The sequence below is a fragment of the Candoia aspera genome, chromosome 6, assembly GCF_035149785.1.
Source record: "Candoia aspera isolate rCanAsp1 chromosome 6, rCanAsp1.hap2, whole genome shotgun sequence".
NCBI classification, from domain to species: domain Eukaryota; kingdom Metazoa; phylum Chordata; class Lepidosauria; order Squamata; family Boidae; genus Candoia; species Candoia aspera.
Genome location: NC_086158.1, coordinates 21,074,182 through 21,097,351, shown reverse-complemented (window position 1 = coordinate 21,097,351; position 23,170 = coordinate 21,074,182). Strand labels below are relative to the sequence as shown.

General features: G+C 41.6%; 1 protein-coding gene across 1 annotated transcript in view; it reads right to left on the bottom strand.

The window, feature by feature from the left end:
- LOC134500438 (NACHT, LRR and PYD domains-containing protein 1b allele 5-like) overlaps nucleotides 1-19,472 on the bottom strand; it is a 29,995-nt gene extending 10,523 nt beyond the window's left edge. Inside the window, exon 1 of the mRNA XM_063307771.1 lies at nucleotides 19,435-19,472. Coding sequence (XP_063163841.1) covers nucleotides 19,435-19,472 — 38 coding nt within the window. The remainder of the gene's footprint in view (nucleotides 1-19,434) is intronic.
- Between the last annotated feature and the right edge of the window lie 3,698 nt (nucleotides 19,473-23,170).

The following is a 23,170-nucleotide window of genomic DNA, read 5'->3' as shown; positions in this document are numbered from 1 at the left end:
TTACAGAGTGCCACAGAAGTGTATGGAGTTATGCCAGCAGGAAGTATGAAATAGAATACTTGGTGGAATGACAAAAGGGAAGAGGACGAGGATGAGAAAAAATGCTTGTAAGAGAACAACTGCTGCAAAAATGATGAGAGAGAAACTCTAGCTGTATATACAGAGTACAAAATTGCAAAAAGAATGTAGCTAAAGAAAGCAAAGAATGGTTGAGATTAAAAGAGTCCAGGAAAATGCAAAATAATTTTGATGGAGATAAAAAATAGTTTTGGAAGTGGTAGTGGGTGAAGAGGGCTAAACAAGGAGCCTACAGGTAGTCCATGACTTATGACCATTAGTTCAGTGACCATTCAAAATTACAACGGTGCTGAAAAAAGTGACTTACGACCGGTGCCCAAAGTTAGTTACAGCACCCCTGCAGTCCTGTGATCAAAATTTGGGCACTTAGCAGCCTGCCCAACTTACAGCTGCAGGGGCACTTCAACTCTCCACACCTGCCTATTTCCCCCACCACCACCACCTATGCCCTTTTGGCCCCCTGCTGCCGTGCCCTCTGCCACTTTGGCTGGCCTTGCTGTCTTCCTGCTCCTGCTGCTGACGAGGCATGCCTGGCCTGGCTGCTGGGCCAGGCTGGGTTGGTCTTTGGCTGCATAAAAAAAGCTCAAAGCAGCCCCTTTGCAAAGAGCTCCTGAGCAGGGTGGGCTTTTTGCAAAAGAGCCACTTTGGGCTTTTGCAGGGGGGGAATGCAAAGCCTAGCCTCACCCAGGAACTCTGCAAACGGGCTGCTTTGGGCTTTTTTTTTTTTTCTTTTCTTTTTGGAACCTGAAGTCCAGCCCTGCCTAGGAGCATTTTGCAAAAGGGCTGCTTTGGGTTTTTATTTTTTCGCAGCCGAAGACCAGCCTAGCAGCCAGGCCAAGCACACCTTGTCAGCAATGGGAGCAAGAAGATGGTGAAGGTCAGCTGGGGCAGCAAAGTGCAGTGTCATGAGTAAGGATGGCGAGCAGGGGGCTCCCATCCAGACTGTTAAGCGCATGCGTAGCACTGAGGAATTGGGCAGCCATTCAAAGAGACACAGATCGGGACCGCCTTAACCTTTGGGTTTTATATGTCTGGGTTTTTCCCATGCTTCTTCAGTTTGTTAGGATTCCTGTTATGTACTAGCAATAAAACATTAGAGACCAGTTCCTTGTCTCAGCATGTTTCCTGGTTGTTAGGACATGCAGGGTGGCAAGGGCGACTGGCTGGGACTGGGCTGGGGAGGCTGAGCTGCAGATTCCAGTGGCATGGCAAGCAGCCTCAGAGCCGTGCAGTTGTAGGGATGCTTGCTGCCTCACAACGCAGAGTGCAGGGAGGCCAAAAGGGCAGAAATGGGGGAGAGATAGGTGGGTGGGGGAGTTGGAGGCACTGTAATGAATGCCTATTCTAAAACACTATCAGACTCATGAGCAGGAATTCAAAGATATCTGATTTATTAAAGAATAGTATGCAGGATCACAAAGAAAGCTGAGAATGATAAAAGCACACCAAATGCAAACTAAAAACCCTCGGTGCAAATGAGATCCCTCCCCCCGTAGAATCTTCCCAAGTTCACAATCCCAGGTGCTCCTAACGGCTTCTGATGGTCTGCGGGAAAAGTCCTTGAACAGAGAACATAACCCAAACACATTCCATTGTAATGAACACAGATACAGAGCTTGGTACAAGGTTTCACGGCAGCTCCCTCCCAAACAGAAACGCGCGTCAGCACCATGGCATGTGAAACGTTACGATGTACAGTGTACATTGAAACAGTGAACATGACAGGCACCTTACTTTACCAAGGCTTGGGGCAAGGAGGCCAAGCCTGGAATGGTTAGATTGGGGTGGGTCCTCGGCTAACGACTGGTAAAATTCACTTATGTCAAGGGAAATTGCCAGGATTGTGGTCGCTACGCAATGTGGTCACATGATGCCTCGCTTTACGAACACATCACTTAGTGATGGAAATTCCGGTCCCAATTGTGGTCATAAGTCGAGGACTGCCTGTATAGCAATATAAAAAAATTGATAAAATGATTTGAGATAAAACTGAAGTGAGGGAATACTAGAAGGAATATTTTAGAGAACTGAATAGGAATTATAATGGTATGTCAAAGAGTGGAATTGAGATGAATGCTACAAATGTTAGTGTCCTAGTAAAAACTGATAACAAGGAAGTGATACATTCTGTAAGAATGTTGCAAATTGGTAAGGCTGCTTGAATTGATGTTGTAACCGGAGAAATGCTAAAACTTACTTGTGGTTTGCTTATAGAATTGCTGTGCAATTTATTTAATGTACATGTCAGTACCTGATGACTGGAAGAATGCTCCTAATATTCCCTTAGACAAAGAGAAATGTAGCAAAAGTAAATGCAAAAACCATGCGGGGATTAGTTTATCAAGTTTTATACTGGAAAAGGTATTTGGCAGAATTCTGATTGAAAGGTTACAAGAGCAACTATGAGAAAAATTTGGAAATTGAAGTACAACTTTATGTTGAGCAGAGGACTAGGCAGAGAAAACTAAAGATTTGCTGTTTAGCAAGTCATTAAGAAATGTATGACTGTATTCTTTTTTATTTAAAGAAAGTGTATGGTAAACTGTACAGGCTTGATTTATGGAACATTTTGCATTACTATGGAGTTAAGTTTGCTAACTGAATGCAATTAGAGCAGTATATTATGGAAGTAAAACCTACGCAAGAATAAATGGAATGCTTCACAAATGGTTCAATACTGACCAGTGAGTAAGATAAGGATATGTGATGTCCCCTTGGTTATGTTTAATATATTTAATATAATTATTGCAATTGCAAGTTATATATAAATGGCAAAAAAAAAGAGTAATCTGGTGATTTGAATACCTTGATAAAATATTTACTAAAGATGGGAAAACAGAGAGATTTTAAGGCCTGCAAATGCTAGAATGGCAGAGGGTCTGTTGCAAGGAATAAAATGTTTGTGAAGAGGGGGGTCGATTTTATACACACACACACACACACACAGAGTATATTGTGGATTTTAATTTTGTAAGCCACCCAGAGTCACTGTGTGTGCGTTGGGCAGTTATATAAATTTATTAAATAAACAAACAAACAAACAAACAAACCAGAATGAGAGGAAGGGGAAGACTAGGAAGACTCTTAGATGGAAACTTGTGGAAGTTATTCTTTCTGCCAAAGGAAGTGTTACAAAGTCTGCTATAGTCACTTAAAAAAAAAAATCTGAATCCGTAAACAAACAAACAACTGCACATAAAAGTAAGTATGCATTCAAATTTGCCAAAATATCTCTTGTTGAACTTTGTACTATGCAGGCAATGTGTCAGTTTCAGTTCATTTAGAGATTCATGGAAATTTCGAAAACATGCAAATGTGAGTAGATCAATAGGTCTACTTCGGCGGGAAGGTAACGGAGTTCCGTGTCGTCATGCTGGCCACATGACCCGGAAGTGTCCCTAGGGACAACGCCGGCTCTAAGGCTTAGAAACGGAGATGAGCACCGCCCCCTAGAGTCGGACACGACTGGACTTTACGTCAAGGGAAACCTTTACCTTTACCTTTTCTTTAGTTGCCAAGAGTACCACATGCAAAACATATTTGATCTTAAAAATTGTATGTCAAATATTACACATTTGCAATAGATATTTATTTCTATTTGTATGGTTAAAGAATAAGAGCCCATCTGACTACAGCCAAAGTCTCCTGTAATTCAGAAGTCTGCTCGCTCACTCACTCACTCACTCACTTTTCCTAGCCCGGGTGCCGTTCTGAGTACAGGCACAACAGACTTGACATACTATCATCCTCAATCTCTGGCAATCTGAGTATGTGAACCCCACCCAACTATTATAGTTATTACTATTTAATCAACTTAACCATAATTTCCTCAATTCTTAATCTGAGGAAGAATAGCACTTTAGCAGTAGTGAAACAGCAAGGGATACTTTTTAAAGTTTTAACTATAATGAGCAAGTATCATGCCCTGGTCTTTGTTAATTGTTTTCAGACTATGTTGTGTCCTTCTTAACATAAACAGTCAAATAATTTGCCTTCGTGTCTAAGTATCTTCTTGCCATCTTGTGGAGCAATTCTGCTAGATCTTTCCCACACAAAAACTAAAATTAATGCTAAATATACTTACGTGGTTCATTTACACTTGCCTCATCTGTCTCTGCAAATAAAAAGGTTGACTTGGTGAGACAGAAAGACTTATTGACTTGTAAACATTTGGGATTACTTGTTCATTTAAAATAAAAATAGGTACAGAGATATTAACACATGTGCATCAACTATGTCTGTCACTCAGTGACAGCAACCATTTCCTTCAATTCTTTTCCTGACCATCCTGTTTTGCCACTTTTCCTGCCAATCTCAAAGGACCTGTTGTCGTGGCACCCTGACACAGAGTCTCATTTGTACACTATTATGTTTGAGATAGAAAACTGTTTGCTGAGATAAAATATCATTCACTTATCTCATAAAACACCATGGGAACAACATATACAAAGGACAGCAGAAAAGTACTATCTTTGTTAGAGGCAAAAGGCTGACTTACATACATAGCTACTGGATGCTGTTTCAATAATGTTTAAAATATTAAAATAGGATAAGACAATGTAAGTAAGTGGAACCTTGCAGAATTAGATGCTCCAGTCCCATTCTGCCAGCCATATTGTGCCCAGGATACTTTACTTCCTTCTCCTCTCCTTCCTCTATTTTTCAACTTGCTCCCCAAATGGTCAATAAGAAGAATTCTATGCTCATTTAACATGCTCAGTTCCTGTAATGCTATGTGGGAAAGACCATGGAGATTTGGCCAAGAGACGCTGCCTAGGGAGCACTCAGATAAGAGACAGCACAGCCCACAGCTGGATAGGGGCAAGGGCAAGAGGTTCAGAAGAGACCCTCCCTAGTTTCTCGGGCTGTAAAAGAGACGGGGGTAGAGCAGTACTTTCAGACTTGCAAGGTTCTGTTAATGTAGCTTTACAGTAAAGTAGAATTAGCTCATCTGGTCGTGTTTCCTGTCCGGTCTACCGAGTAAGGCTGACAGTTCCTTATGAGCTATTTGTGTCCTAACAGTCAGGAACCACGCTGAGACAAGGAATAGGTCTCTAGTGTTTTATTACTGCTACATTAGACAGAAAATCCTAACAAACTGAAGAAGCGTGGGAAAACCCAGACAGATAAACCCCAAAAGTCAAGGCGGGTCTGATCTGTGTCTCTTTGAATGGCTGCTTAACTCCTCAGTACTACGTGTGTGTTTTCCCCCCTGGATAGGGGCCCCCTCCTGCTCACCATCACTACTCAAGACAATTTGGATGGAGAAGTTTCCCCTTTAAGCTTCCCCCCCACTTAAAATTACCAATTAATTTTTAATGTTCATGAAATGTAGCTGTATAATTACTGACCAGACTCGCTTTCAGAGCTCTCTGAGTCACTGCTGGAACTGTCATTACCTTCATAAAATGAAAACATATTAGTCTTAGTAACAGACAAATAATTATGTAGATTAAAATGATACAAATGAAAGTAACGTAAGAGTGTAATCTAAAAAGTTTTGCCCACTCAAAATATGGCTGTACTGAACTTATAAGAAAATGGTATATGGAAAAATGATGAGTTTTCCAATTTGTACAAACTCCTATGAGCTCATTTTCAAGTCTCTTTAGTGACCCACTAGAATTTGGGCACTGCAACCTATATTTTACTTACTCATGATTTTTTTAAGGTAAACTCCATCATATGCTAAATATGATGATATAGAAATTCTTAAAGAAAACAGCAGTCTGGAGATAAACTTTTGATTGGGATCACACCATATGGGGAATGGGAGATCTGACCCTTCCTTCCAAAACTACAATAGTATGCACACAAAAATATCCATGCATCAATGTTGCACACATGTTCTATTACGTAAAAAAAAAAAGATGTTAACAAAAAAATTTGCATTACTTTTAGTTCAGACCTTAGCTGGTTGGTGTAGTTACGGTATGGAAAAAGCTTTATACTGGACTTTGTGCAAAAAGTTAATAATCATCCAAATGTTTTTTATTCCTTCAGCTCAAATTTGTTTGGATACAATCCAAAATATTTAAATTGTTAAAAATAAATCATAACGATGCCTCTGTCTAATTCCTAAAGTGTCCTTTGAGGACATAATCAATTCCTAAAAGTAACAATAATTGAAAACTAGAAATAATGAAGGCATAAAATACTAAACCTAAAACAACATTCCTTATTTGGCAGAAGTTTTCAGTAGCATTATTATCAGGAAGATAATATAGAGTACCTCTAGTGAGAGAAGATGGGCAGTGACAAATTTGATAAATAAATAAATAAACATTTTCTCGTGCAAAATCTTCAACTTTATTGTTACAGGTGTAGCTATGTAATTTGGGGGAAAAGAATACAAAATTAAATATCCATTGTCCCCCTAAAAAAGGGGTGGGCAACCCAAGGTGAAAAGGGCCCACAAACTACCTTTGTTTTTTGCAAATGGATTCTTTCCAGCACAATTGCATTACTCGTATGGAGCTAAGATTTTTCCATAATTTTGAATGAGAAGCATACAAGAACTGTAGTGTAAGCCTAAAACTGAATTAGCAAGTTTAAAAAACATAGAACACTACTCTGCCAAAATCCAATAAAATACACTAAAGCCCATTCACTGCAGCCTTCCTCCCCCTCAAAATGTTAAATGCAGCCTCCAGCCTCTAAAGCAGGTTTATCAACCAGGGTTCCGTTGAACCCCAGGGTTCCGCGAGAGGTCACTAGGGGTTCCCTGGGAGATCACAATTTATTAAAAAAATTATTTCAAATTTGGACAACTTCACATTAAAGAGGTAACATTCATTCTTTATTTTTAGTTTAAGAACACAGTGAATGCCTGTAATACAGGGCTATCCATGAAATGAATATAATACTTTTGACAATTCCGGCCTATATTTGAGCCTGAATGTGCAGGGGTTCCCCTAGGCCTGAAAAATATTTCAAGGATTCCTCCAGGGTCAAAAAGTTGAGAAAGGCTGCTCTAAAACAATGTCTATCCCTTCCTTAAACAAAGGAACAAATGAAATTTAATGCATCCTTGTGATCCAACTGTGTGAAACTGAGAGTGATTCCAGGTCATCATTTGTGAGCTGTACCCTGATCCCATCCATAAAAATGAAGCAAAAATCGGTATCTTTATACTTCATTTGTACATTTGTTCATCAACCTGCAATGCAAATTGGCCAGGCCTTCATTCTTAATCCCACAACAATCACAAGATGTCAGGGACAACTTGAATCACTTTCCCAAAACATTATGGGAAGTAACAAGAGTCTCAGGGAAGAATGAGTTTGCATGGCAAACACACAGAAGGGTGTGCAAAAACAAGACCCACAGAATTTGATTATTATGTTGGAAAGAGTAATAGAGTCATCTGAATCAAGAAAAATTTAAATAGAATGGCAAATAAAAAAGTATTAAAGGAGATAACAATCATAATTGTTGGAAAATCCTTCCCCCAGAGGTGAGACAAGCCTCCTTGCTCCTGGACTTCCACGAAAAGCCAAAAACTTGGTTTTGTCATCATACCTGGGGCAGGCTGGGGAACAGCCATTCATGGGGATGGCTAGCACCCTAGGATGACTTTTACTCACGGACTGAAACACAACTTTTAGCCATCTGGATTCTACTATATTTTATTATACTTCATTCTTATTGTATATTTATTATGGTATTTATATTGATACTGAATTTTAATTCTATTTTTGTAAACCACCCAGAGTCCCTCCTTTCAGGGTAATAAAATTTGATAAATAATAATAATAGTAATTGAAAAAGTAGGAATAGTACAAGATGAACATTTCAAAATGGAATTTATTTATTTATTTAATTTTTATCCCGCCTTTATTATTTTTATAAATACCTCAAGGCAACGAACATACCTAATACTCCCAGGGCCACAACTGGGGAGGGGGGGGCAACCGGGGCATGTACCCTGGGCACCGCGCTGGGGTGGTGCCAAAATGGGTGCGGAATGCATGTTTGCCCCAGGTGACACAGACCCTAAATGCGGGCCTGAATACTCCTTCCTCCTCCTATTTTCCCCACAACGACAACCCTGTGAGGTAAGTTGGGCTGAGAGAGAGTGACTGGCCCAAGGTTAACCAGACGGATTTCATGCCTAAGGCAGGACTAGAACTCAGACTCCTGGTTTCTAGCCCAGCACCTTAACCATTAGACCAAACTGGAATACAGGTAGCCCTTGCTTAATGACCATAACTGGGACTGGAATTTCAGTTGCTAAGTGAAGCAGCCATTAAGCGAATCCAACCCAATCTTATGACCTTTTTTGCAGCAGTCATTAAGCAAATCACCATGGGCATTAAGTGAACCACATGGGCATTAAGCAAAACATGCAGTTCCACATTGATTTTGCTTGCCAGAAGCTGTCCAAGAAGGTCGAAAATGGTGATCACACGACCACGTGATGCTGCGACGGCCATAAATGTGAACTGGTTGCCAAGCATCCAAATCATGATCATGTGACCGGGGGCTCCCCACTGTGGTGGTCATAAGTGTGAGAACTGGTCGTCTTTTTTTAGCACCACTGTAAATCTGAACTGTCACTAAACGAATGGTTGTTAAGTGAGGACTACCTGTAATTGGTCTGAGAAGCAAGACTGCTGAAGTGAGGAACTGTAACAATGGGATTGGAAGAGGAAAGGCATCAATTTCTGCCAAATTCACTCATCCAATGAACTCGTGAAAATTTGTTTTGATTGGAGAGACACTCTGAAGAGCATGAGAGTCCTCGCTTCAGGGAAGGAGGAATCAACGAAAATATCTTAGCTCCTCTCCCAGAGGCCAGTAAACAAAACATAAGTGACCAAGACTCCACTCTGCTAAGGAGAGACCATTTTCTTTCTTTCTGAAACCCTAAATTCTCTTTTTTTTTTCTGTATATCTCTTTTTTCTGACACCTTTCCCTTTTCTCTTCCTCCTCAGCTTTCCAGGAAAAGAATAAATAATGATATTTAATTAATATATGAATTTACCTTTCCTAATAAAAGATACATTGCTGTTTGAACAGAACTATAGATTTTTGAAAAATTAATTACCTTTGTCATCCTGCGATGTACCATCAGATTCGCTGAAAAAATCAAATCAATTAACATTTAAATAGATGAGATCCATTCTAATATTAAATATTATTAAATGCATCTTAATAAGAAAAATGAGTGTATTCCTTCAAACATCTGAAGCATTTCTTTGTTGACTATCACATAAAGCCATAATGTCATAAATAGCTTTGCTATGTAAATCTATGAATGAGACATTTCTTTAGTAAAAGTTCTATAGTTTCTTTAATCAACAACCCCTGCTGTTCATAGAAGTATGACCCAAGCTCTGTGCAAGAATTACTAGACCAAGGTCAAATTACAGCAGGATCAATACAAGGCTCTGTCTAAAGCTGACTGATTAATACATGAATGTGTAATTCCAATTTGGGTACCAACTCAAACATTACATAGCACATAGTTTTATATAGCATCTGGAGTAATTCAAAACAGGATTATTATTGTACCAGAGATTGTGACAAGTTATCCTGTGTTACACTCTTCTTTTTGGAAAGTGTACCATCTGAAGACTTTTCCTATTAAAGAATCATAAGAATGCGTGGCAAGGACCATCACCACTTAGTACCTCAACAGAAACAAACAAAGCAAATACACAGGACATTTGGTTACAAACTCACCATGTCTGATATGATGTTACCATTAAAATTACGGTAATTCTTTTAAAAATGTCTGATATCTATGCAAATTGAATGCCAATATGCCTTCTTTTTTATTACGCATTTCCTCTTTTGGGGAGATGTGTAAATGGCTAAATGAGACTGCACTGGAATGGTATTTCCATTTTCTGGTTCAGTTCCTACCTTACATATCCCACAGGCCAGTTATATATGGTATTAAACAGGAAAAAACATCAATACAGATACAAACTTTAGACTACCTGACCCAAGATTTTTTTTAAAAATGCTTAAAATGCAGCATTTACCCTTTCTACTTCAGCAAACAACTCAATAATGGTATCATATTGGGTCTCAGTGTGTTTTTAGAAGGAAGTTAATAGAGTAGACTTTAAAAAATGTGACTATCAACCATGTTGACATGATGGACTGTCAGAATCCACACGTATGCAGGCTGAGTTGTTTGTTGTTGTTTATTCGTTTAGTCGCTTCCGACTCTTCGTGACTTCATGGACCAGCCCATGCCAGAGCTTCCTGTCGGTCGTCAACATCCCCAGCTCCCCCAGGGACGAGTCCGTCACCTCTAGAATATCATCCATCCATCTTGCCCTTGGTCGGCCCCTCTTCCTTTTGCCTTCCACTCTCCCTAGCATCAGCATCTTCTCCAGGGTGTCCTGTCTTCTCATTATGTGGCCGAAGTATTTCAGTTTTGCCTTTAATATCATTCCCTCCAGTGAGCAGTCTGGCTTGATTTCCTGGAGGATGGACTGGTTGGATCTTCTTGCAGTCCAAGGCACTCTCAGAATTTTCCTCCAACACCACAGTTCAAAAGCATCGATCTTCCTTCGCTCAGCCTTCCTTATGGTCCAGCTCTCGCAGCCATATGTTACTACAGGGAACACCATTGCTTTAACTATGCGGGCCTTTGTTGTCAGTGTGATGTCTCTGCTCTTAACTATTTTATCGAGATTTGTCATTGCTTTTCTTCCAAGTATTAAGCGTCTTCTGATTTCATGACTGCAGTCAGCATCTGCAATAATCTTTGCACCTAGGAATACAAAGTCTTTCACTGCTTCTACATTTTCTCCCTCTATTTGCCAGTTATCAATCAAGCTGGTTGCCATAATCTTGGTTTTTTTGAGGTTTAGCTGCAAACCAGCTTTTGCACTTTCTTCTTTCACCTTCATCATAAGGCTCCTCAGTTCCTCTTCACTTTCAGCCATCAAAGTGGTATCATCTGCATATCTGAGATTGTTAATGTTTCTTCCAGAGATTTTAACTCCAGCCTTGGATTCCTCAAGCCCAGCTTGTCGCATGATGTGTTCTGCATACAAGTTGAATAGGTAGGGTGAGAGTATACAGCCCTGCCGTACTCCTTTCCCAATCTTAAACCAGTCCGTTGTTCCGTGGTCTGTTCTTACTGTTGCTACTTGGTCGTTATACAGATTCTTCAGGAGGCATACAAGATGACTTGGTATCCCCATACCACTAAGAACTTGCCACAATTTGTTATGGTCCACACAGTCAAAGGCTTTAGAATAGTCAATAAAACAGAAATAGATGTTTTTCTGAAACTCCCTGGCTTTTTCCATTATCCAGCGGATATTGGAAATTTGGTCTCTAGTTCCTCTGCCTTTTCTAAACCCAGCTTGTACATCTGGCAATTCTCGCTCCATGAACTGTTGAAGTCTACCTTGCAGGATCTTGAGCATTACCTTACTGGCATGTGAAATGAGTGCCACTGTTCGATAGTTTGAACATTCTTTAGTGTTTCCCTTTTTTGGTATGGGGATATAAGTTGATTTTTTCCAGTCTGATGGCCATTCTTGTGTTTTCCAAATTTGCTGGCATACAGCATGCATTACCTTGACAGCATCATCTTGCAAGATTTTGAACAGTTCAACTGGGATGCCGTCGTCTCCTGTTGCCTTGTTATTAGCAATGCTTCTTAAGGCCCACTCAACCTCACTCTTCAGGATGTCTGGCTCTAGCTCACCGACCACACCGTCAAAGCTATCCCCGATATTGTTATCCTTCCTATACAGGTCTTCTGTATATTCTTGCCACCTTTTCTTGATCTCTTCTTCTTCTGTTAGGTCCTTGCCATCTTTGTTTTTGATCATACCCATTTTTGCCTGGAATTTACCTCCAATGTTTCTAATTTTCTGGAAGAGGTCTCTTGTCCTTCCTATTCTATTGTCTTCTTCCACTTCCGCGCATTGCTTGTTTAAAAATAATTCCTTATCTCTTCTGGCTAACCTCTGGAATTTTGCATTTAATTGGGCATATCTCCCCCTATCACTGTTGCCTTTTGCTTTCCTTCTTTCTTGGGCTACTTCTAGTGTCTCAGCAGACAGCCATTTTGCCTTCTTGGTTTTCTCTTTCTTTGGGATGTATTTTGTTGCCGCCTCCTGAACAATGCTGCCAACTTCTGTCCAGAGTTCTTCCGGGACCCTATCTACTAAGTCCAGTCCCTTAAATCTATTCTTCACCTCCACTGCATACTCCTTAGGAATATTAGTGAGCTCATATCTAGCTGATCTGTGGGTCTTCCCTAATCTCTTCAGTCTGATCCTAAATTGTGCAAGAAGAAGTTCGTGATCTGAACTACAGTCAGCTCCAGGCCTTGTTTTTACCGACTGTACAGATGTCCGCCACCTTTGGCTGCAAAGGATGTAATCAATCTGATTTCGGTGTTGTCCATCTGGTGAAGTCCATGTATAAAGCCGTCTCTTAGGTTGTTGGAAGAGAGTGTTTGTTATGCAGAGTGAATTGTCCTGGCAAAATTCTATCAGCCTGTGTCCTGCTTCGTTTTGTTCTCCCAGGCCATACTTACCTGTAATTCGAGGTGTCATTTGACTGCCCACCTTAGCATTCCAGTCTCCTGTGATGAAAATAACATCTCTTTTAGGCGTGTTGTCCAGTAGGTGCTGCAGATCCTCATAGAACTGCTCTACTTCAGCTTCTTCAGCATTTGTGGTTGGGGCGTATATTTGGATCACTGTGATGTTAGATGGCTTGCCCTGAATTCGAATTGAGATCATTCTGTCGTTTTTTGGGTTGTATCCAAGCACTGCTTTAGCCACTTTACTATTAATTATGAAGGCTACTCCATTTCTTCTGTGGTCCTCTTGTCCGCAGTAGTAGATCTGGTGGTCATTTGATGTGAAGTGGCCCATTCCAGTCCATTTCAGTTCACTGACGCCCAGAATGTCTATCTTTAATCTTGACATCTCACCAATAACCACATCCAATTTGCCCTGGCTCATAGATCTTACATTCCAGGTTCCGATGGTGTGTTGATCCTTAGAACATCGGATTCGCCGTTCACCACCAGCACCATCAGCCGCTAGCCGTCCTTTCGGCTTTGAGCTAGCTGCGTCATCACGTCTGGGGCTAGTTGAGCTCATCCTCTGTTCCTCCCCAGTAGCATTTTGACCATCTTCCGACCTGGGGGTCTCATCTTCCGATGGTATACCGACATATCTCTGGTTGTACTGATCCATTTAGTTTTCACGGCAAGAATACTGAGGTGGGTTGCCATTACCTTCCCCAGGGATCGCATTTAGTCTGACCTCTCTGTCATGACCTTCCCGTCTTGGGTGGCCCTTCACGGTTTAGCTCATGGCATCATTGAGGTGCTCAAGCTCCAGCACCACGACAAGGTAACGATCCTTTGCTGAAGGCAGGCTGAGTAAGACAGTGCAAATTATGCAAACTTTGGAATGATAAGGAAAAGACTCAAACACTTTATTTTCCTTTGCATTCAGTTAACTGTGTGACTGTTTCTATGAGATAATAACTGAACAAGCTGCAGAAAACAAAATATTCAGCAACAGTGCTGTTATATAAATTCAGTGTTGATATTGCTTCCATTTTATTAATGGAATTAATGTTAAGAAACATACTAAAACTTTACAAAATATATACCTCAGCTTCTAACTACATTTTCTAAAGCATTTTTTATAACTATATCGTTTATTCTGTTTTGAATACTGTGGATCTAGATTTAATTTAGGCTCTTATTTTTACAATAATACAATGCTCCACACTGTACCTAATCAGTTTACACTATAATCTTATTCAAGTTTACTCAGAAATTTAGTTCCATGTTAAAGCCTATATAAACCTACAGCCAGGCGGGATAGAGCTGTAGATTTCCGGCTTTCTACTGAAGTCACAGGATTGTGCAGGTAACTATTTAACTGCTGAAATAGTGACATCTTTCTAGAGCTTTGTTGCCATCATCCAAAAACTGGATAAGATGATGCTAATGACATAATCTGGCATGTGGCAACCAGGACATTATGATAAAATAAATGTATAAAACATTTAATTCATATTTTAATGTTATTTCATACTTGCACATTGCTATGCTGGAATATATTGCCTGAATTTGTGCATTACTGTATTGTTTTTCTCAATATACAAACAGTGCACTGTTTACTTCTTTTCCATAATACCTATTGAATAACCAATTCATTTATATGCCAAAAGGACAAGAAATACTAGTATATTAAAGTATTTACATTTTTGCCAAAACTGTAGGCAAATAGGTGAAAGCATGCACATAAATGAATTCCTACAGAACAAAAAGCAAAGGGTTTCATTACGTTAAGTATTTGCATCAGAAAACTAGAAAGTAGGCCTGTCATGGGGTATCAGTATTATTGAGTATTATTATTATTATTATTATTATTATTAATAGCAAATTATGCACATGTCTGGATACACCAACATTTTATAATATGTAGACATCTTATAAATGTTTCATAAGACTATGAAACAGAATAGCATAGACAATATTATGCACAAAATGTGTTGGACAAGTCACAAAATAAAGTCCTTAGTTTTCTGTATTAAGCTTTTGAAAAAAAAGCAAGAGAGACTCTAAGATCAGTTTTCAGCTGAGAATAACAGTAACCATTAAATGTTAAATGAAGATTTTTTTAAAGGGTAATAAATCTGGATACCTGATTCACCCAACGTAGGCATCCATGGGGTGAGCCAACATCTGCAAGATGATGTATATGAGGTTATGATCAAATGTCCTCCCCTTATGTACATGCACTTAGAAAAGAGGATGGGGCTTTAATTGCGATGCTCCATCTGTCACCTTGCTGATTCTGACCACACACTGCAGACTGCCCTGACCTAGCACAAGGTCTTTCCCTCTGGTATGCCAATGGGTGATGCAAATAATATGCATCTGCATTATATTGGTCTGATCCTTGCCTCCTTTCTTTGAGGGACAAAGAGCATACTTACTGGATGTCCGTGTGGCTATGGCCAATGGGAAGGGGGCTTGCACTGTTCCTGCACATAACTATGGATAACTGTTCAAACCTAAATTCTATCTGTGAACATATGAACCAGCCATGAGAGACGGATAAATGCAAAGTGGTAATGAAGCCATTACAAAGTTCTGCATTGATCTTTGCTTCCACAGTAGGACATTCCTAACTCTGGTTGAAGAACTACAACCATTTTCATGGAATGTAGTATAGGACAGGGTACACCTATCGCCCTAAGCTATAAAGGGGTCTGCTTGATTTTGATGTAGCATTATCAGTAAGCCTACCATTGTTTGTAATTATGGCCTGTGACTTAGTATGTTCAGTGAACCCAACCATGATTCATTCAATAAATTCTAGCTAAGTAACTCAAGATTTTTGGGACGCGGTGGCGCTGCGGGTTAAACCGCTGAGCTGTCGATCGGAAGGTCGGCGGTTTGAAACCGTGCGGCGGGGTGAGCTCCCGCTGTTAATCCCAGCTCCTGCTCACCTAGCAGTTCGAAAACATGCAAATGTGAGTAGATCAATAGGTACCGCTTCGGCGGGAAGGTAACGGCGTTCCGTGTCGTCATGTGGCCACATGACCCAGAAGTGTCCTATGGACAACGCCGGCTCTAAGGCTTAGAAATGGAGATGAGCACCGCCCCCTAGAGTCGGACACGACTGGACTTTACGTCAAGGGAAACCTTTACCTTTACCTAACTCAAGATTTAGGATTATTTTTCAGCCCAGTTTATTGTTCTTTATCACCATATTGCATAAAATCTACTGAAGTCTAGTCCTCTTTGTGTGTCTGAAAGAATCTTCTCTGGAAATTTAATGAATTAAATTTAATTCCACAGGAATTTTGTCTCTCATTTATTTTTTGGATTTCTATCCTGCTTTTCCTTTAGTACCCCTTCCCTCAAAAGTTTATTTTTTCCCAGCATCAACTCTGTGAGGTAGTTTGGGCTGAGTGAGTGTGTAAAGTCCTCCAGTGAGCTTCTGAGGCCAAGGGCATACTGTTAATATGTTTTCTACTACAGATTAAGGTTACTATGGTAACTAATCATTTTGGCAGGGTGAAGAGGTTGAATTTAATTGTCCTCTTTTCAGACGTTAATTTTTGCACCTGGGGAGAAGAACTTGCCTGGACTTGTTTTAGTTTCAGTTTCCCTTCTGTGTAGGCATGTAGAGAGTTAAGCAGCTCTTACTGAGAGCCTGCAAATATGTTTGCTTTCTGTAAATAAAATTATGTTTATAGAAATGCCTGGTGTGTGACTTTTCTGATCTCTCCTGGGGCAAACTATCAAACAGTGGCACTCATTTCACATGCCAGTAAGGTAATGCTCAAGATCCTGCAAGGTAGACTTCAGCAATTCATGGAGCGAGAATTGCCAGATGTACAAGCTGGGTTTAGAAAAGGCAGAGGAACTAGGGACCAAATTGCCAATATCCGCTGGATAATGGAAAAAGCCAGGGAGTTTCAGAAAAACATCTATTTCTGTTTTATTGACTATTCTAAAGCCTTTGACTGTGTGGACCATAACAAATTGTGGCAAGTTCTTAGTGGTATGGGGATACCAAGTCATCTTGTATGCCTCCTGAAGAATCTGTATAACGACCAAGTAGCAACAGTAAGAACAGACCACGGAACAATGGACTGGTTTAAGATTGGGAAAGGAGTATGGCAGGGCTGTATATTCTCACCCTACCTATTCAACTTGTATGCAGAACACATCATGAGACAAGCTGGGCTTGAGGAATCCAAGGCTGGAGTTAAAATCGCTGGAAGAAACATTAACAATCTCAGATATGCAGATGATACCACTTTGATGGCTGAAAGCAAAGAGGAACTGAGGAGCCTTATGATGAAGGTGAAAGAAGGAAGTGCAAAAGCTGGCTTGCAGCTAAACCTCAAAAAAACCAAGATGATGGCAACCAGCTTGATTGATAACTGGCAAATAGAGGGAGAAAATGTAGAAGCAGTGAAAGACTTTGTATTTCTAGGTGCGAAGCAGGAAATCAGAAGACGCTTAATCCTTGGGAGAAGAACAATGACAAATCTCAATAAAATAGTTAAGAGCAGAGACATCACACTGACAACAAAGGCCCGCATAGTTAAAGCAATGGTGTTCCCTGTAGTAACGCATGGCTGCGAGAGCTGGACCATAAGGAAGGCTGAGATAGATGCTTTTGAACTGTGGTGTTGGAGGAAAATTCTGAGAGTGCCTTGGACTGCCAGAAGATCAAACCAGTCCATCCTCCAGGAAATAAAGCCAGACTGCTCACTTGAGGGAAGGATATTAAAGGCAAGACTGAAATACTTTGGCCACATAATGAGAAGACAGGACACCCTGTAGAGATGTTGATGCTAGGGAGAGTGGAGGGCAAAAGGAAGAGGGGCTGACCAAGGGAAAGATGGATGGATGATATTATAGAGGTGATGGATTCGTCCCTGAGGGAGCTGGGGGTGTTGACGACCGACAGGAAGCTCTGGCGTGGGCTGGTCCATGAAGTCATGAAGAGTTGGAAGTGACTAAAGAATAAACAACAACCTGGGCCAAAGGCTTTCCTAGCAATCTGCCAACACATACTTGAATCTGGGTCTCCCTGGTGCCAGTCCCACCTTTAAGCATTACTGAGGTTCTTGGCTTTTTTGGTATGTATGACAGGAGTACTTACATGCATTTCACAGCAGGTGAGAAATTTGGCAGGACACAGCATAGAGGTGGGAGAGGTTCCACCAGCCTTGATTGTTACTGAGCCCAGATGGCACAAACATCAAAGAGAATTTAGAAAGTAGTAATATTGTAGCTGAGATGAGAAGAAAGGGAAGTGAAACTGAAGAAAAAAGGAAGCTACTGTAATGAAATTTGAGATTTGTTGCAGTTAATGTAATGCTTTGTATATGTATTTTTATCAAAATACATTAGGTGTTTCATGAATTTGTATACAGTATTTGCTTGAAGGTTTTTTTCCTATTTCATGAATGCATTTTGCTAAGACTACGATTTCTTTCATTTTCTTTTTCCCTCTCAAGTTTTTTAAAATGGAAGTTGAGATGGAAACTGGGAAATGGTTACACTAAGATTTGATCTGGTTTCCTTCTGATCTCTAATATTGGTTTGAATGGCTAAAGAAACAAGGTGATGGATGAGAAGACCAATTTGACCTTCAGATATTATTGTAAAGTTGAAAAGCAAAGACTGCTACTAAAATCTATGTATTTTAAGTGATGTATTTGATGTTTCCAAACAATTTTCCTAAAGGAAGTGACAATGATATACCAAGTGAAACAAGGATCCCATTTTAAAAGTTAAATAAAAGTAGCTGGAGTATTCAAATTCTCTAAATGCTTCCTATAAACTGTCAGCAACCCTTACAAAAGTCATCCGAGTTTTTAAAAATGCCATACTCTAGGTGAAATGACTGATGCTAAAAGTACTGTGTTGATGTCAGTCAGTAAACTGCATCTGAGCTCAGGCTTTTATTGATGCGGAAAAAAAAACATAATACGGAATGATTTATGGGATGAATGTCGATTAAGTGAATTAGGCTTGTGTCCAAAAGCCAAGCAGGGTCGAATCTGCACGGAAGATCGCTAGGAAATCACCGAGCGAGGCTGCAGATTAAGCAGGAAAGTAAAAAAACAAAACAAAAACAAATCCAGGAAGACGACAATGGCAAAATTAGTTTTGCCGCCAAGAAAATTACATGGATGTGGCCGTGAACCCTCGAAGAAGCAAGAGAGTTTACTTTCTGTAAATTCGTCGTTCAAAAACGACTCCTCTCTGCCCGACTCAGAGCATAAATAAGCCCCCTGAGGCGCCCTATCCCAAAGGAAGCGACTCGGGGTCGAGAACGAGAGGGAGTTTTCCCACGCGTCCGTGCAAGGGGACGCTAAGCTGGAGAGAGGCTTTTCCTCCCCTCCGCCCCGCCCCGCCCCGCCCCGTCAACACACACGCACGCGCATCATCTCTAGGACGGGGGGCTGGCGATTGTTTTGCTTTTATTCTGCAAGCATCCCCTTCCTCTCCCCGGCCTAAACGTCTTTGGCGACCGTCTTTCTTGCCCCGCGGGGACGGGCCGGCTGCCACGAAAGGTTCCCGCCTCTTTCTTTCAAAACCTCCTCCGCTGTCGTGCCTCATGCAATGGCGCCCTTCCTTTGTTGTTGCACCGAGCGGAGCGTGCTTCCAGCAGCGCCAGGCGCTGGGAACCGGTGCCAGGAAGACAAGCCGCGCGCGCGGCACATCTTTTCTCGCAGGCGAGCGGCGAGACTTTTAAAGCGCTGGGACTGGCGAGCCCTCCGCGTAGGGAACTCTGTTCTCTCGCGGCGCTTCCAGCTCTGCCCTGCACGTCGACTTGGTCTTGCTGTCCCAGGAGACTCACACTCACCTGCCTGGCATCTGCCCGCGCTCCTGCTCGCCGCTCATCTCGGACGCAGAGGGGAAGCGCACTGAAGGGAAAGGCGCTTCTGCAAGCCGGAGCTGATTGGCGGATGCGCGGCTTGGGGAGGGGGCTGAGGGGAAGTGGCGGCGGAGGCAGCCGCTGAGAGCCCTCCTAGAACGTGCAGAGGCAGCGCTTGGCAACCGGAGCCCGAGAAGCAATTAGAGGAAAAGGCGCCAAAGCGTCCCGAAGGTGCTGAAAGAGAGCCGCTCGGGGCTCCGGGGCATTCAGCTTGGTCACGGGCTGGACCCTGCTACCTACGTCCGGTCCCAGGTTACCGGGAAAATGCTCTTGTCTTCCAGTCCATTGTATAGATTTTCTGAAGGTACCTGTGGGAAACAGGGTGCTGGCACAGGCGAACGGTTGGCTGTTTTTGAGCACGCACGGACCGAAAAAACAAGCACAAAAGCGAAACGGTGACTTTAACAGCTGCTTTAAAAATCACCAGTCGGTCTTCTGCCGAGATGGTGTGCAATAGCTGGGCGTGTTGCATTTGCAACAGGAGTGGAAGGTTCAGGTGAACTCCTTGTTGGGAGGGGGGGAGAGCCACTGGGGGATTTAGCCTTGGGACAGCCCCCCCACCCCCCCACCCCCCGGCCAACCTTCTCTGGGCTGGGCAGTGGAGCAGGGCTGGGCCTCTACAACTTGGCAGGGATCCCTCCAAGGAATCTCAGGGCTGTAGAAGGCTGGGGAGGTGAAAAAAAAAAACCGTCCATGCCCAGAGTATGTGAGCTCACGCTTTCACTGATGCAGGAAAAAAATAATACAGAAATAGGGAAGGGTTTATGGGGTGAATGTCAATTAAGGGAATACTTGGCTGGTCTCCAAAAGCCAAGCCAGTTTGTAGACCTCTGCCCTGGCCTGGGCTGCTGCTGTACTCAATGGGCTTTGCTAGGTCTGCAGACTCTGGTCGGGCTCTTGGCCTCCCCCATCTCTCAGTTCTGCCTCTCAGCGGTCTCGCAGCTCCAAGAATTGAAGTTTGCTCTTGCTGTCTGAGGGGCTGAGGTGCTTGCCTTTGGGGTAGAGGTTTCTCTTTCCCGAGTCTCTCCTGTTTTCCTGGCATAACTCCTTTCTCGACATCCGCCTGCACTTGCTTGCTTTCAGTTCCCTTCTTATAAAATAAATTCTCCAGTTAAGGAGTTTTAACCCCCCTTCCCAGGTAGCACCCAAACTCTGGATCCCAGGACGGAAAAAAATGCCTGCGCACTCCAGGTGGTGAGTTCACCCTTCCACACCAATCCTCAAAGATGCGGTCGGGCTTTATTTGGTCCAGGACTGATCACTGGTTCCTAGTACAGAACATGTTGGCTAATTCTTGTGAATAACAGTTTTAAATATAGGTAGTCCTGAACTTACAACCATTCATTTAATGACTGTTCAAAGTTACAATGGCACTGGGAAAAGTGACTTGCGGCCAGTCCTCGCACTCATGACCATTGCAACGTTCCCCACGGTCACGTGATCATGATTCGGGCACTTGGCGACTGGCATGTATTTACAATAGTTGCATCATTCTAGGTTTCCATAATTGCCATTTCTGACCTTCTCAGCCAGCTCCTGACAAGCAAAATCAATGGGGGACCACTTGATTTACTTAATGACTGCGGCAAAAAAGCTTGTAAAATCAGGCGCAACTCACTTACCGCATCGCTTAGCGAACGAAGTTCTGGTCCCAATTGTGGTCATAAGTCGAGGACTATCTAAAAATTCTTAATATTTAAAACTGCCCAAAGGAGAAATGTGTACAAAATAGATACATCATCCTTGCTTTTCCAAATTATAATGACATTAAACCAAGAAAAAAACTGGCCAAGTACTTACCAAAAAAGACCATAACAATTCCTTTTTGGGGTGGATTCAGGTTTTAACCAAGCTCTTTCTCTTTATTTATTCTCAGTTATATGTTGGTACAAAATATTCATCTTCTTCCAGGAAGAAAAATAATACACAGCCTTTTAACTGGTAGACTGTGTAATTATCTAAAATACATAGCTTGAATCATATTTTGAAGTTTATGACAGTAGGAAATAAAGGCCACACCTTACTGATATTTTATTATAACCATCAACTCATAGAGGATCTTAGGCTTGCAAGATATTTCCATGTTGCATCAATTAGTATTAGGAAGCAGAATTTAGTTCAAGCGCTGTTTATATTGTTCTTGCCCTATTTTAAATTCTTTTTGCAAACAAACTCAAAACCTGTAAAGAAGTAGCATATGCTTTCTAATTTCCTTCCTTGCAAGAACATTTTTTTAAATTATAATAGGGTGCATGATCCAGACAAAGGTAAGTGCTTAAGTCCTATGAATTACAATGCAGGCACTCATTTAATGCACTGAGTAATGGAAATCAAGTAAAGCTTAACTTAAAATTATTTTCAAATCCTTATTGTTTCTTGCATTTAGGCATTTGCATCTCTCCTCCAAATAAGGAGGGTCATTGCTATTTATCAAAATAATTCTTTAAAAGATGTAGTCATTGTGGGTTTTGTATTCTTCACATAATACTGAAAGAAACTTTAGTTAAATGTTAAAGTAATGGTATCATGAACATGTTTTCAGGAAGGTCCCAAACACATTTTCATAAGTCAAGACTTTAAGAATTTCCATCTTTTAAATTAAAATTTAAGTGAACTGTATCATATATTCATGGGATGGAAACTGCATTGGTTGCTCTATGGTGAGGCTTAAATGTAGGGGAAACACAACTGTACTAATCTTGCTAGGGCTTTTGGCAGCCTTCAGTACCATCAACCATGGTATCATTCTGGAGTGCCTACAGTGGTTGGAAAACGGGGCCTGTTCTTCAGTAATTTAGCTCCTTCCTAAGTGAGTGATTTCAATCAGTGCACATTGAGTAGGAGAGGTGCCTCAAGTCTTGAGATCCCCCCCCCCCAACTTCTTATTAACATCTTTATGAAGTTGCTGGAGGAGGTCACTCAACAGTTTGGGGTCTAGTGTGATCAATATGCTGATGATACCCTAGTTATACATCTCTGTCCCAGGCCGTCTGGGAGATGCAGTAGAAGCCTTGTCTTGGTGCTTGGAGGGTGTCGGGGTTTGGCTGGGGAGAAAAGGTTGAGAGTCAACCCTAGCAAAATGGAGGGGCTGAGGGTTCAGAAAATAACTCTGGGATGATGCCAACTTTAGCTCTGGATAGGGTTTTGCTCCCTAGAACAAGCTAGTATACAATCTGGGGGTGCTTCTGAGCTCTCAGTTCTTGATTAACAGGAGGTGGAAGCTGTGATCAAGAACACCTTTGTCCAACCAGTTAGTGCATCAGTCAAGGATTCTTGGAGCAAAAGGTGCTGGCTACACTACAGTGCACTCTACATGAGACTGCTTGAAGACCATCCAGAAACTGCAACTAGCACAAAATACAGTGGCCTGCATGTTAACAAGCATAGCTTGGTATGTTGCCAGTTTGTTTCCAGGTGCAATTCAAGGTGCTGGTGATCACCTTTAAAGTCCTGCATGTCTTGGGACCTGCTATCTATAAAAGTCCTTGTTCCATATAGAATCTGCCCACCTAAGATGTGTGTATAAAGAGTGCTTGCTGAGAGTTCGCACTCCTTGCAAAGCGAGATGAAAAGGGAGTCCCTTCTGTGGAACACCCTCCCATTAGCTATCAGGATTCACTTCTAATATTCAGGAAGGTTTTAAAACATGGCTTTTTCAATGTGT